At 37.8% G+C, this 15000-nt stretch overlaps 1 protein-coding gene across 2 annotated transcripts in view; it reads left to right on the top strand.

Annotated features, from left to right (window-relative positions):
- The window catches only part of grm3 (glutamate receptor, metabotropic 3), a 46810-nt gene that overhangs the window by 16656 nt on the left and 15154 nt on the right, over positions 1–15000 (top strand). Inside the window, exons 2-3 of one of the 2 annotated variants that reach the window (XM_039650529.2) lie at positions 3247–3857; positions 7373–8246. In XM_039650529.2, coding sequence (XP_039506463.1) covers positions 3402–3857; positions 7373–8246 — 1330 coding nt within the window. In that variant the 5' untranslated portion in view covers positions 3247–3401. Of the gene's footprint in view, positions 1–3243; positions 3858–7372; positions 8247–15000 lie in introns of both variants that reach the window. The other variant, XM_039650528.2, reaches the window with a different exon arrangement.

The following is a 15000-nucleotide window of genomic DNA, read 5'->3' as shown; positions in this document are numbered from 1 at the left end:
TTTAGTCAGATTTTAAAAATTCAGATGGTTATGAAATGAATAACTGCCTACTCTGAGAACTTTTTTTTACATGCCAACACCTGTTCTTAAAATTAGAATCCAGCTTAGCAGAGAATGTAAATAATTAATTAGCACAAATTATGCACAGGAGCTCCCTTTGTGTATACAATAACATACAGCTGGTTATTATTTTTCCACTGATTTAACATTTAAGACAGACAAGTTTACAGAAAAATATTTAATCATGGTTACATTTTTGTGCTCTAATTTTTAACAACATGTTGAATGTGTGTGATGTTTAAAATCATCACAAAATAATGTTTTCAACCCATACCTCATTTCTGAGAGAAGAAGGATATCCAGCAAGAAAGCAATGCTGTAGCCTACGTTTATCCATTGGGAATTGATTGGAACATAAAAACGTGGGCGCCGTCATCTTTAGAATATTGGAACTTCCGGTTTTGCGGTCTCTGTGGCATCGCGGCTGGGGAGTAATTAGCTGGTGAAGTGGATTATTATTATGGAGTTAACAAAAGTTATCATGAGCATTGTAATGTTTATCATAAGCATTGTAAAGCAGATGTCTTTACAAATGTCGCCCGAATTTTTCATTCATACCTAGCCTATATAAGATCGCTGTGAAATACATACCGGAAGTCAAAAGATGAGCGCAAAACGAGCAGCGCTGAAAAGGGGCGGGGCTACATAAGGTTGAGACTGAAAAAAAGACTGACATCAAACAAAAAAGAATGTCTTTTCAGAAGCAGAATGATATGAAATTTTAATGTTTTTCTTTGAAATAATGTGCATTGATTAATCGTGCATAACTTCCAAGCATCTTTGTTCCATTTGATTGAGTTTATTTTTCAAATCCCCATTTATGTCCTCGACATTTTAAAAATGAAATTATCCCAACATAGAAAGAGATTTTCTCATTCACCATACAGTATTGAACTGAGAATGCTTTTTAAATTACAATTCTTAATGAATGAAAGAAAGTTAAAATGCAAAGAGATTCAACAGTGAAAAGTTTGACAAACTTTAAATGTACACGACAAAGCCTTGTTTAAACTTTTTAACAAGTTTAAAACCTTTAAAGTCAAGGGTTTACAGGATGGATGGATATAGAAAGTGCAACCCTCCTGGATACACAGTGCATCCCATTCGCCTCATAGTGGATGATGTCTGACAGGGCCGCTCACACATTCTCCTCGCATTCTCTCTCAGTTTGTGAGGGTGTTGTGAGGGTGCGAGAGGGGAAGCGGCCTGAATTTCCTCTCACCCGGTGGGGCCACAGAGACTCAGTGTGCTAAAACAACACCAGTCCACCTCTAAAGAGTCCAAGAGTCTGTCATCAAAGCAGAAAGCACTCACCCTCCCTTCTCCTCCGGCCCTCCAGATCTCCCACTGACCCACTCAGGAGAGAGAGGAAGAACTCAAGCAAGTGGAGACGTTTTAAACCGGTTGGCGGCAGCATAGCTTTTGCCCAGCTAGAGCACCATTGTTGCTGTTTGGCTGGCAGACTGAATCACGGTGGAAGAAGATAATGAGGAAATCTGCCCTTAGTGTGAAGCTGCCAGAGGCCTGCGTGTTTTGCTTTGTGTTGCATTGCACGGTGGAGATAGCATCATTGCAGTTGAGTGTTATCCAGCCTTTGAGCCATCTCCTGGCCAGGCTGTGAGGCTTTGTGTAGCTGCCAGAGCCGTGGAAACCCAGCAAGCCTTCTCGCACACCTCATAAATCTGCCCCCCATCGCAGCCGCCGCCTGCGCTCGCCCACCCATCTGCAAGGAAACGTGGAAGAGGAAATCAGATTAGGGACGTTTTTTTTCCCCAAGCCCTAAGATCAAAACCCAGGCTTAGATATCAAGGCTGCCTTTTGCACGGTTTCAGAACTTTACTTCAAATGGAGAGAGGCACATACCCGGCATCAGATTTGACAATTAGTGCTTTCCGCTTTGCTCTTTGAGAAGCTATTTATTGGGCGGCTTTATTTGTACATTTTCTACAAGTTGCAGGTGCAGGATTTAATTTTTAGGATTTTATATTTTTGTTATCTGAGCTCCATTAACCGGGGAGGAGAGATGCTACATAATTAGAACACAATGGGTTTAGCATTACAATAGTTTCTCACCCAATCAGGATTTTCTCATCCAAATTCACCATACCGCTGTATTTTTATTTTATTGTGTTTAAATTGGATTTACCGACAACTCACAAATTCAGAACCAGGCACTATCTGCGCTGGTCTTAAACATCATAAAATTATTCCGCACAGTTTAATGAAGTATGCTAAATAATTGTGTAATAAAGTAAATTAAACAAGCAGCAAATATATTATTTGGGTGTAATTTACAATTTGGAAATCTGTTCAAAAGAGACCTGTGTATGTATTATATTGATCGTGTAATGTTAACGTTATTAGCTGAGTAGCATAATTCCTTTAGTGAATCAAGGGTTAAAAAAATGTATACCAATTTAAATAAGTACCAATATTTTATACCAATTTAAATAATTAAATAATAAACAGCACTATCAGTGGACAAAATGTTTTTTTTTTTCTACAATCAGCTCAACAGTTACAGCTCAACGTTTGAGCCTCTGCTTTATGTTTCTCATGTGTTTTCCATTCTTGAGAATCTGTTTTGACAAATCTGTTCATAAAGGTATACGGAAAGTGCGGAGGAGTTGGCGTTGGGTGAATTTGTTGAGGTTTATTTGTGCGAGCGGGCCTGTTATGTATTTGGCAAGTTGGTTTTGCAGACAATCTTCTTTCAACTCTAAGAACAGAACACCGTGATTACAGAGAACTAACTGACCCTGTAAAGCACAGGAGAGCCCTGAAATGTCTAACGTTAAAGTCTGAGTCTCAGGTAGATATTTTCCATACAGGTAGAGCTGTTCAGGTGGTAGTCCAAAAACCTGGAAGAAAAGTAGGAAAAAAATTAACCCATGGATTTCTTCAAAATTCACATTTGAGGGGTATGATTTTGTGTCATTTTTGTAGTAAAACCACCCAAAAATCCAAATAAATAACTAAAGAACTGTCATGCTTACGTGTCACTTACATCTTGAAATATATATATATATATTCTTTTGCTCAAATTAGACTAAGAACAGCCTGTATTTTTCAGTCTGGTCCAGTTCATGTGCCTTCACTAAACAAAATAGCAAAAATGATTTCTCACATTTCAATGCTTTCTCCTTGCCTTATAGTGTCTCCTTCTCTTTGTCTGTTTGTCAGCAGTTCAAAGGCTGAACCCAGTGCTGTGGATCTCCATGAGTAACCAGACAGAGCTCCCTGCTGCCCCTTCATGCCTCTGTCAGTTCCTTGACGCCCACCTTTCACCCTCTATCTCCCCACCTGACCGTAACACCTCCTCAATCTTCTTCCCTTAAACGATGTGGTCCGCGGTCCGTGCTCTGCTCCTGGTGATGCTGGGTGCCGAGATCCTGCTTTCCAGCGGAGACACTCCCCGCCGAGAAATTAAGATTGATGGGGACCTGGTTCTGGGAGGCCTCTTCCCCATCCATGAGAAGGGCATGGGCATAGACGAATGTGGTCGGATCAACGAAGACCGTGGCATCCAGCGGCTTGAGGCAATGCTCTTTGCAATAGATCAGATCAACCAGGACGTAGGTCTGCTGCCAGGCGTGGCTTTGGGCGTCCACATCTTGGACACGTGCTCGAGGGACACCTACGCTCTGGAGCAGGCGCTGGAGTTCGTCAGGGCCTCGCTTACAAAAGTGGATGATACAGAGTTCATCTGTCCCGATGGTTCCTACGCACTTCAGGAAGACAGTCCACTGGCCATAACTGGTGTCATTGGGGGATCTTTTAGCAGCGTCTCTATACAGGTTAGAACCAGTCAATTTGATCTAAAATAGTCATGAAGAATACACAAAAATTTTAAAATAATTAATGAGGTAAAGAGAAAAGCAACCAAAACAATTATTTGTTGGAACGTATTTGCACATGCTTATTATCAGCCTAAGTCATGACAACATATGTTTTACATTAATGATAGTAATGAGTAGTTTACAAGATTCAACTCATTCATAATTAGTTCATAAATTTAAACATATATATTTTTTTAATTTATAAAAACTAAAGTGTCCATTCTGTTGTTCCATTAAGATTTATACTCATTTAAAGTTCTTCTAAATCCATAACATGAATAATATGTAAGGATTATACAATTCAATTTGATGGAATTTTACTATACAATTGAAAATATTAAAAGTGAATTAAACAAAATTGTTCCTTGAATAAATATACATTGTGGAATTCAACAAGAAATACAACCCTATTTTTATATTAAATTGAATTGAAATAGAACTAAATTAAATAAACAGACAGTATTTCATTAATTTTCTAAATTTGTTTCTAAAAAGTATTTATATTGCTTCCCATATAGTCCCAAAACAAATGGATTAAATTTCTATTTTATACGTTAAAAATGATAACGACAAATAGCTTATTTTGAACAAGAAACTGAAATCCAGTCTTTGTAACATAACCTCCCTTAAGATCTTCACTTTTAAGTTCACGTTTTGAGTACAGTCACATAAATAAACCTCTTTTATTTGTGTAAAGTTTGGATGAATTAATACTTTTTCTGAACTATTCGCGGCTTCCGCTTTGTGAATCACAAATTTGTTCTTTATCCTCCAGAAACCCACTTGGCAAAACAACACAGCTCTTTTCCCTGACCAACTATAAAGAAACCAATCCATTATTTAAAGGGCCGCCCTCAAATAAAACTCTGCGCCACCCCCGTTTCCATTCTTCGCCCCTGTAAATCCAGTTTGCTCTTTCCTTTCCTCATGTATGTGCATGGATTAGCACTGCAGCTACTATTGTGTGTGTTGTGCGTTGATGCTTTCTAGTATCACTGGTGACAGAGCCATGGGAATTTGCATAATTTTGCATAACCCTCTCCCCATTCGTGGCTCAGCAAAAGCTTCCTCTATCAGTTCCAAAATCCGTAATCTGTCTAACCCTCCTTTCTTCTTGTTCACTCTCTCTCTCTCTCTCTTTTTTCTTGTTCTCTGTCACTCTTTTCCCCCATCTCCCTGCAGTTTTATTTAGCAATATTGCTCTGTTTCTGGCAAAGAGCTAGGAGAATTGTGACCTCACAGTGGTCTCTGTTTAGATAACCATTGTATTATCCATTGCTCTCCTTTCATCGCCAACAACTGGGCATTGTTTTGTTTTTTTCTCACGACACTGGCTGTTGTTTGACGTCCTGTCTCCCTCAATCTGGCAGACTCTCTCTTGAGATTCTGTGCACACTTCCTTTTTCCTCCATATACTTTTAAGTTACATTATTTTTTAGAGTTCAAAGGGATAAAATACTTTCCAATTTTCCTATTTTTTTCTATTGGGGGATTCCTCCCAGTAAACAAAGTTCTCTTACAAGAGGTTCTTTCGTATTGCGCAAGTTGCTTACGCTACGGGTAAAGTCATCTTTTCTTGAGATCTGAAGCCAAAAATTATCCTTAATTTTGTATTTATTATCGTATTTATTGTCTGCATTCAGTTCATTGTCCGGTATTTTTCGTGGTCGACACACTGTCACCTGTTCTTGTTTATTCTGAGTCTCTACGATTAAAGAAAGTGTCTACGTTCTTCTCCTGTCTTCTCTGAACCAACCCATGACAGTATGGCCAATAATCGGTATCGGTAAAGGCCAATTTTTTAAAAACAGCTAATGGTCAGGGCTGATTATATCCCGTCAATCAAAAGGGTTCGGAAAAACGTGTCAGACTGCAACTCATACTGTGTATGAAGAAAATCTCTCGTGTTGAATTTAGGGCAATTAAATGTGAAAATATTGTTATTTTCGCGTTTACTTGCCCTAAATTCAACACAAGAGATTTTCTTCACACACAGAGTTGCAGCTCAAAAATAGCGTTGTTAATCCAGCACAACTGTTTTAAACATCGATAACAATAAGTTACAATGATAATGTATGTTCATTTCGCAGCAAATCAGCATACTGTATTAGAATGATTTCTGAAGGATCATTTGACACTGAAAACTTGAAGTGATGATGCTGAAAATTCAGCTTTAAATGAGATTTTGAAATATATTCAACGGTTATTTGAAATTGTATTAGTATTTTTCACAATACTACAGTACTTATAATTTTTGAATAAATGCACCCTTGATGAGTCTTAGAGACTTCTTTCAAAAACATTTAAAAATCTTACAGACTCCAAACTATTAAATGGTTGTGTATTTCAGAGTGCCGTAGAATCAAATCCTGCCCTATATTTTTTCTCATTGAATAACCTATTCATTTGGTAAAATGGGTGTTACATACCAGACTGAAGACGGACAGAATGCAAGTTTACTAAAAAACAATATCTAAATAGTTAGTTGGCTACTGGTTACTGATATCCAATAGGACACATGGACTCAGTGATGTCAGCAATGCAGGAAATTAGTGTCAGGAAAAGGAAGTTATTATAATTTGATTTGAGATTACTAAAATATTTTTTTGTCATTGGAATAAAATGCCCTGATAAATTGTTCAAAATTCTATAATTTTATATTATATAAAATTATATTTTTATGTTCAAAAATGATTTTTAACCTCTACTTACACCTGAAAATCAAGAAAGTGACAGCAACTCTTTTTTGTTTGTTTTTGATCATTTAGCAAATATTCATTACGTATTCAAATATTCATAATATTTCATTAAATGTTGAACATATTTAGCATCCCAAAACACACACACACAAAAACTCCAAATTACATACAGCAGCACTGAAAAGCAACTGATGTTCTAGCTTTGACATAAAAAAAATCAACCCGATCTCACAGGAATTCGTACGAATTTTACGAGGTGGCTAATTCGTAACAATTCGTACGACCTCACTCGTACGAATTAGTAAGATTTTTGCTAAATCGTACATATTTTACGAATTGGCCAATTCGTATGAATTCGTACGAATGACCTACCCCTGACCCCACCCCTAAACCTACCCATCCCATGGGTTAGACAAATCGTACGAATTTGTACGAGTGAGGTCGTACGAATTAGTACGAATTAGCCACTTTTTAATCACTCGTACGAATTTGTACGAATTGGTCGTGAGAATCATGCAAGTGTCAGTGTTATGCAGGAACAGAGACATTACCCTGTGCATTTCTGCACATTTAGAAAACATTTCCAAGATGCTCAGCCCTGCTGAGACTGTCTGCATCCTCTTAATTGGGCTAATGTGGCTTGATCCAATCAAATGACTAAAAAAAAAGAATATTTTTTGTATCACAGACTTTGGATAATTAATTCATGAGGTGCTGACTTATTGATCGAATGGGTTTGTAATGCAATACTGTATTTGTGTGTTTTTCTCCCAGGTTGCCAACTTGCTCCGGCTATTTCAGATCCCTCAGATCAGCTACGCCAGCACCAGTGCCAAACTCAGCGACAAAACCCGCTACGACTATTTTGCACGCACCGTCCCTCCAGACTTCTACCAGGCCAAGGCCATGGCGGAAATCCTGCGTGCCTTCAACTGGACCTATGTTTCCACTGTTGCCTCCGAGGGTGACTACGGAGAGACCGGGATCGAAGCCTTTGAGCAGCAAGCCCGTTTGAGAAACATCTGCATCGCTACGTCTGAAAAAGTGGGCCGATCAAGCGCGAAACGGTCTTCTTACGAGGCAGTGATTCGTCAGCTCCTACAGAAGCCCACAGCCCGTGTGGCCGTGCTTTTTCTGCGTAGCGACGACGCTCGAGAACTCATCGCGGCCGCCGGACGCCTCAATGCATCTTTTCTCTGGGTAGCAAGCGATGGCTGGGGGGCGCAAGAGAGCATCGTCAAAGGGAACGAATTCACGGCGGACGGGGCGATCACGCTGGAGCTAGCGGCTCATCCTTTACCAGATTTCAACCACTACTTCCAGACCCTCACACCCCTTAATAATCATCGCAACCCATGGTTCAAAGACTTCTGGGAGCAAAAGTTTCAGTGCTCATTGGGTTGGGTTTCGGCAGCAGGGGCGGGAACCCAAAAGCCACCTTGTGACCCAGAATTGGCTGTGGACAGCTCAAATTTTGAGCCAGAATCAAAGATTATGTTTGTCGTAAATGCTGTGTACGCCATGGCGCACGCCTTGCACCGCATGCAACGTACTCTTTGCGCCAACACCACACGCTTGTGCGATGCCATGCGCAGTGTCGATGGCAGGAAACTCTACCGGGACTTTCTGCTTCACGTCAACTTTAGAGGTAACCTGCTTCGCTTTTTGCTCCTAGCTGTTTCTCACTGACTTGTACTGTAAGAGTTTATGACATCCACCGCGTATCTGTGTCACACTGTGGTTCTGAAACGACAGGTTTACACGCTCTGTAATTAGAGACAGTGTGTGTCTTGATTGCGACTGGGAGAATGAGGCAGGAGTCGAGCGTCTTCTCGGCTTTGACTGACAGCTGAAGGAGAGAGAGGCAGGTAAAAATAAACTATGTAAAAGTGCTCAGCAGGTTGGCGTGGCAAGTATAGATGGGATTATGCCATACTTATCTCTGGCTATGCACAAACACATTTAAGGACAAACTCTAAGAGCGAAAGAGCAAACGGCAGCTAGACGTTGAGGGAGGAAAAGATGCAGAGAATATAGAGAAGATATGAACTAATGGGTACAACAGCACAATTACATTATACATTATCAGCACATAACAAATACGTAAGAAATAATGTAGAGACGAAAAATAAACCTTGATAGGGTAATCAGGACCCACACTTGAAAAAGAGTGGTCTAATATTATCATGAAGGGGGTTATTTTGCAATAATTACCAGCAGAACGTGCATCATTTTGTTGATGACATTTACACACACATACAAATGCATACACAAAATAAGAGAGAAACTTTTAAAAAAAAAATACTATTACAATTTGAAAATGACTGTTTTCTATCTTAATACTTTTGTGATCACAAATATGTGTAAATCAAAGTGAACCTCACACATTAATTTTCACACAAATCAAACTGCTATTAAGGTAGTTCAGTCAGAGTTGGATGCTAAAATAATGTGAAGGGAAAAAATAGTGCCACAAAACCTACATGGTACAGTATATGTCAAAATAACATGGTATTACCATCTGATACTATCTGTATGTACGTTTTGTGTATGTGCATGTGTATTTATGAAAGGCAGAGCAAGAGAGGGAGGTAGCACTATTTTCACACACAGAACAGAGAGAAACACACAAAGAAAGATGGAAAGAGTGAGTGAGTGAGAGAGAGAGAAAGATCGGGCAGATAAAATGACGGGAGAGAGGTTGAGTGGGCTGGTACGCATCAGCAGAAGAACATTCTCTTTGAAGTTCACCATCTTCATTTTTCAAGCGCAGAATCAAAGACGTGTGGGGTTTGCTGTCTGGGGCGATTGAGAGGGAGGCAGGAGGCAAGCCATGCAGGAGAAAAGGAGGAAAAAACATCATCATCATGCAGACAGAGGAGAAGGAGGTAGAAAGAGAGAGAGAGAGAGAAAAGACAGAATGGAGGAGTGAGAATGATTGTAGATGTGCTTGGAATCAAAAGAAGGATGTTGGTATGGATGGACGGATGGAAGATGGAAGAGATGAGAGAGAAGCCCAAAAGGATTTACAGTTCACATTCTCCTCCCTATGGTTAAGAATTAAGTCCCTCTGCGCTTCCTAGTATTCTGACTCACAAAGTTCACACAGCTGGCCCTTCTCTAGCTTTCTTTCAGTCTGAGGGTGCTTTCACACTGAAGCTTTTGGTGTATCCCAGATTCTGTTTGTCATTGGTTTTGTTGGTTTTTAGTACTAGGATGCTCTTGCTATTTTGTATGACCAGTGGCTGCCCGTTTACACTTGATATTAACATTTTCTGTTCCCAAAACCTACTGATATGGGAGCTTGGAATAAAAGCTGCATTCCGGCGTTTCCCCTCTTTGTCGCCATCTCTGTTCAAAATCTGCAATTGCAGTCATTCGTGGAATTATCAACTTCAAGTGAGCTGTTCTTCAACACCCTTGACATGGCACAGCGTGGATGAACACAATGTTTGAGGAGAGTGTTAGGCTGTCAGTCAGCGCGCTGGTGTGGATACTGTCATTCAGAATCACAGATTATTCTTTTTGGAAGTATGACCAACATAAGAATTTTCTTTGGAAAATGTCATCTGAACTAGTAAGAAACATCCATCTTTGTTCTGGTTCTGAGATTGCAGTAAATCATGCAGATTAAATCTAACAATCGCTTATAAGTTATCATATCACGCAAAACCGTGCAAATTATACTTTTTTGTCAAATTGTTAATGTTAACAATGTAAGCAAGCATTGCGTGACTACATGTAATGTCCTTCCGATATTGTATCCGCATGGGTCCGGTTGCTGTCTCTTTTTTTCTGTAGCCACTCCAAAGTCCGAACGAAGTCTTTTGCATTTTACAGCGGGTGAATCTGTTGTCACTGTAATTGTCGTTTGAACCTTTCTGGATCTGCCATCAAACTGATAAGTTTAATTATTATATCAAGTGCTGTGAGAAAAGGCTTTAAATCTCCACCTCCAACATCCTCACACGCAATATAGCCTATTAGCCGAGACTCCTCCTTTATGTGTACGTAATCACGCAAAGACATGCTCGAATCCTGCGGAAATCCACCAGTAACACTGGAATAAAAAACATTATTACAAGCTTACGAATGGAGCTAAGGCAAGCAGATAGTTTTGAACACTGGCTGGTTATGTAATAATATTTTTCTCAAATATTATTTTGGATAATTTTTAACCCCAAAAAAGCTACGGACTGCAGCTTTAAGAGGATCTATTGCATTTACTCAACTTCATGTCAGCTTTCTTCATTGGAACACAAAAGATTATTTTTTGATGGCACTGTTCTCTTAAGCATCAGTATGCATAGCACACACAAATATGGAGTAAAACAATCCATTTATACATGGAATATTTTACTCAGTTTTTATGTGTGCTATGCATTTTATTATTTCAGTTTAAGTTTGTTATATATGTATATATAAAATGTTTGTACTAAAATAACTGAAACAGATAAAAATGTAAAATGATAATAGGCATTTAAAAAAACAAATATTTTTTTTTAAATAAAAAAACTTTAAAATTAATATATATATATATATATATATATATATATATGAAGAGTTCAGATGCAAAAGCCTCTAAATGCCATTTGAAAATTTCTTCTTTAATGATGATTTTTATCAAACTTGTATATTTAAGTTCAGTGATTTCACTTAAATTGCAATGATAATTACCTATTAATTGTTATTTAAGTGAAATTACTGAACTTAAATATATAAGTTTGATAAAAATCATCAATAAAGAAGAAAATTTCAAGTGGCATTTAGAGGCTTTTGCATCTGAACTCTTCATATATTAAAAATAAAATAAAAATTATGACATTTAACAGTGAAACTAAAATAAACATAAAAGATGTTATTTTGAGAAATGTCTCTGTGTAATTGGCAACCATCTCATGTGATCATTTGTGATTGAATCACCTAAAGATGGATACTAATACCATGTTTACCTTGAGGAACCTTCCTCCAGCAGGAATTGTTTATGGTTTATTGCATGTTAAAAGTGTTAGAAGCGGTTAGCTGGATGTTAAGTGCTATTCACAGACTGCTCCTCTTGTCAGTGTGTTGTGTAAAAACCTCACCCGCTCTGCGTCAGAGCATTTCTGTGCTGTGAGGAGCCTGTCACATCTCCAAGAGCCTGACTCCTCGAATACCCTAACACACTGTGGCAACATGCCGTTGCTATAGCAATTAGGTCGCCACATGGCATCAAGTGGTGAGGTAATCCAGTAGGGTTACAGGGGGGTGTTCTGTCAACAGAGAGAAAAAGAAAGCAAGATAGAGAGATTGCAGTGCTTGAGTCGCACGCACTAAGCAGAAACACACACTTGTAGAAATTAGCCTACAAGTATTAGCCAATATATTAGCCTTATTCTAGATTATTCCAAAACAACATGATCTGCCTTGCTTTCTACTACCTTTTAAGTAACATTCTATCCGTATCTAAAATGTATCTAATAAGTGATATATCTGTAACACTAAACTGAATGAACTACATAAATAGCACTGGCTATGGTGAGCCGTTTAGTCAAATCATCAAAATGAAGTTTTAGCATATAGTGTGTCCTTGAACACTGCGTGTATTTGGGGTATATTGTGCACACACACAAGGTCTCTCACTCACTTTAGAGCACAACATCTGTTTCGCATGCACGGTCGCTTAATATTACAAGATATTTTAACCAATTTGCCGTATAGATAAACTGATCTTTCAGACATTTTACCAACCTGGTTGACACTTCAGTGTGAGAAATCGGAGGTGTGACGTGAGAATTGGGTCAATGGGCTCTAATGCACGGCGGTATTTCCGGTGAAGGTCTAAGGATGCTGGATTACTTTCACCGATTGTAGACTCCAATGCTATACCGAGAATGTATATTGTTTTTTTATACTCTATAGCAATACTAAAGAAACGTTAGTCACAAAAACAGACAAAACAGACACCCCTCATTTTGTTTATACTTCATTGTTTATTATATTAAATGAACATAACTATATAATTACATCTAAACGCATTAAAGTTTCATTTCAAAGACGGGAGGACAGTAAGGTTTTCATTTTTTATCTGTTGGTATATGCTAGAATCCATTATACCAATCTGAACAAGATGTCTAGGACCTCCAGCACAAAAATTGGCCCGCAACATTAAAGATCCAGCGGTATATTTAACCGTGCGGTACTTTTTAACTATTTGCACCAAAAACATCTGGTGGTTTGCTGCCAAAAATACCTTTTTTTTTGTTTGTTTCATCTGACCATAGAATCCGGTCCCTTTTGAAGTTCCAGTCATGTCTGAAAATTTAATATGCTGGAGTTTATATTTGGAGGAGTGAGGAGGACCCCGAAGACTCAAGTAATCTTTGCAATTCTCTATCTGTGATACTCGGAGAGTCTTTGACCACTCAAAACTGTCCTCCTCGCCGTGCATTTAGACAATATAGACAAACGTCCTCTTCCTGGCAGATTCGTAAAATCTATAGTTGATTGGATCTACTTCTTAATTTTTGCCCTAGATGGTGGAAATGGGCCTACATGGCCACTTTTGTTTTTCATTTTATTTTGTTATGCTCAACAATCTTTTGCTGCTCATCAGAAGTATATTCTTTAGTTTTACTCGTTGTGACGAATGATTAAGGGAATTTGGCTTTTGTGCTTTCTCATTTTTAAACTCCTGTGAAACAAGAAGTCGTAGCTAGACAATTCCATGTTACTAGTCGGCGTAGAAACATAAATGTAAATATGTAAATATTAATGGGAATATACTGCAGATAGTTTTTACTCAGGCAACGTGTTTTGGAGAAAAACATTTTATAAAGCTATTTTGCCCCCACTTTAAATTATTTTACTTCTGTAAAGTTTGAATGAGAGATCAAAAGGTGACAAAGAAAAAAAAAACATGGTATCACAGGTACTTCTTGTCAGGAGCTCCTATGATGCTTAAATGCTCTGGATAGGCAGCTCTCTAAAATTAGGAAAAGACCTTTTGAGACACACACAAGCACACACACAGACACAATAGGACAGGATATTTGTGTTTTTCCTTTTCTCAGACACTTTCAACCCACACGCCATGAAACAAAACAATTGTCCGCCCACCATCACCACACAAACTCTCTCTCTCTCACACACACACACACACACACACACACATTGTATACTGAGATTTAACCATCACCCCCATCTGTAGCCACTAGATCACTTACAACTAATTAGCCGCCTCTCAAATTCACAGATCTGTTGTAAATATTTATCATGCCTCATGACAATAGATTATTATTTTAGCAATGGTGTATGTTCAGAGCAGCAAAATCATTTGACACTGAGAAGATACAGAAGAGTTTTTACCTTGCTTACATTCTTAACACACACACACAACAACAACAACATAATACACTATGAAACAAAGCCATCGCTCATCCACCCACCATTAACACAGACACACACACACACACACACACACACACTGAACAGGCACCATAGATAGAAGAGCTTGTGTATTTGTTGTTCTATGGAAGATTTATTGTCATATAAACAGTGATGTGAAAGCATGCATAGCATCTCTCTATTCACAACATGTTGTTCAAACTGCTGTACATTTACAGTATATAGCTGGAAAAAGTTGTGGATGTGTTTATGACTAAACCATAAGCAAGTCTTGAGTCTGCAGTTCACATAAATGTCAAGTCAGTAATGTTACGGTACAAAAAAGTGCCTTATTACTTATTTCCCTCCTGGAAATTAACTTTATGATTTATGAATTATAAATATCTGAGAAAAAAATATATTTACATATACAGTACATAGTGTATATGAAGAGTTCAGATGCAAAAGCCTCTAAGTGCCATTTGAAATTTTCTTCTAAAATGATCATTTTTATCAAGCTTGTATATTTAAGTTCAGTAATTTCACTTAAATGGCAATGAAGATTACCTATTAATTGTCATTTAAGTGAAATTACTGAACTGAAATATCACTGTCATTTTAGAAGAAAATTTCAAATGGCATTTAGAGGCTTTTGCATCTGAACTCTTCATATTTAGATGTATCTATACATCTAAAACTGATAATATCAGTTGTAGATATCTGTAACAAGGAAGCAGTATATATCACAGAAATATTTGATGTTAACTCTTCAGATTAAGGAAAATTCAGAAAGTACTCATGGTGTAAATAAATCCAGAATATTAAAATTATCAAAAGTCACAGTACAAAAGGCACAGACTTGTTTATATATATATATATATATATATATATATTATTTTATATTTTTTATTTATATATATATATATTTTTTATAAATGCCATCACATGAATGACTCACATTTTAAATGTAGTAAAACAGAAAATATTTTAAATTCTAATTGGTTACAATTTTACAGTTTTTACTGTATTTTTATTTT

The sequence above is a fragment of the Pimephales promelas genome, chromosome 10 (assembly GCF_988280905.1).
Source record: "Pimephales promelas chromosome 10, fPimPro1.hap1.1, whole genome shotgun sequence".
NCBI classification, from domain to species: Eukaryota; Metazoa; Chordata; class Actinopteri; order Cypriniformes; family Leuciscidae; genus Pimephales; species Pimephales promelas.
Note: the sequence above shows the minus strand (reverse complement) of the source record. Positions and strands in the feature narration are given on the sequence as shown.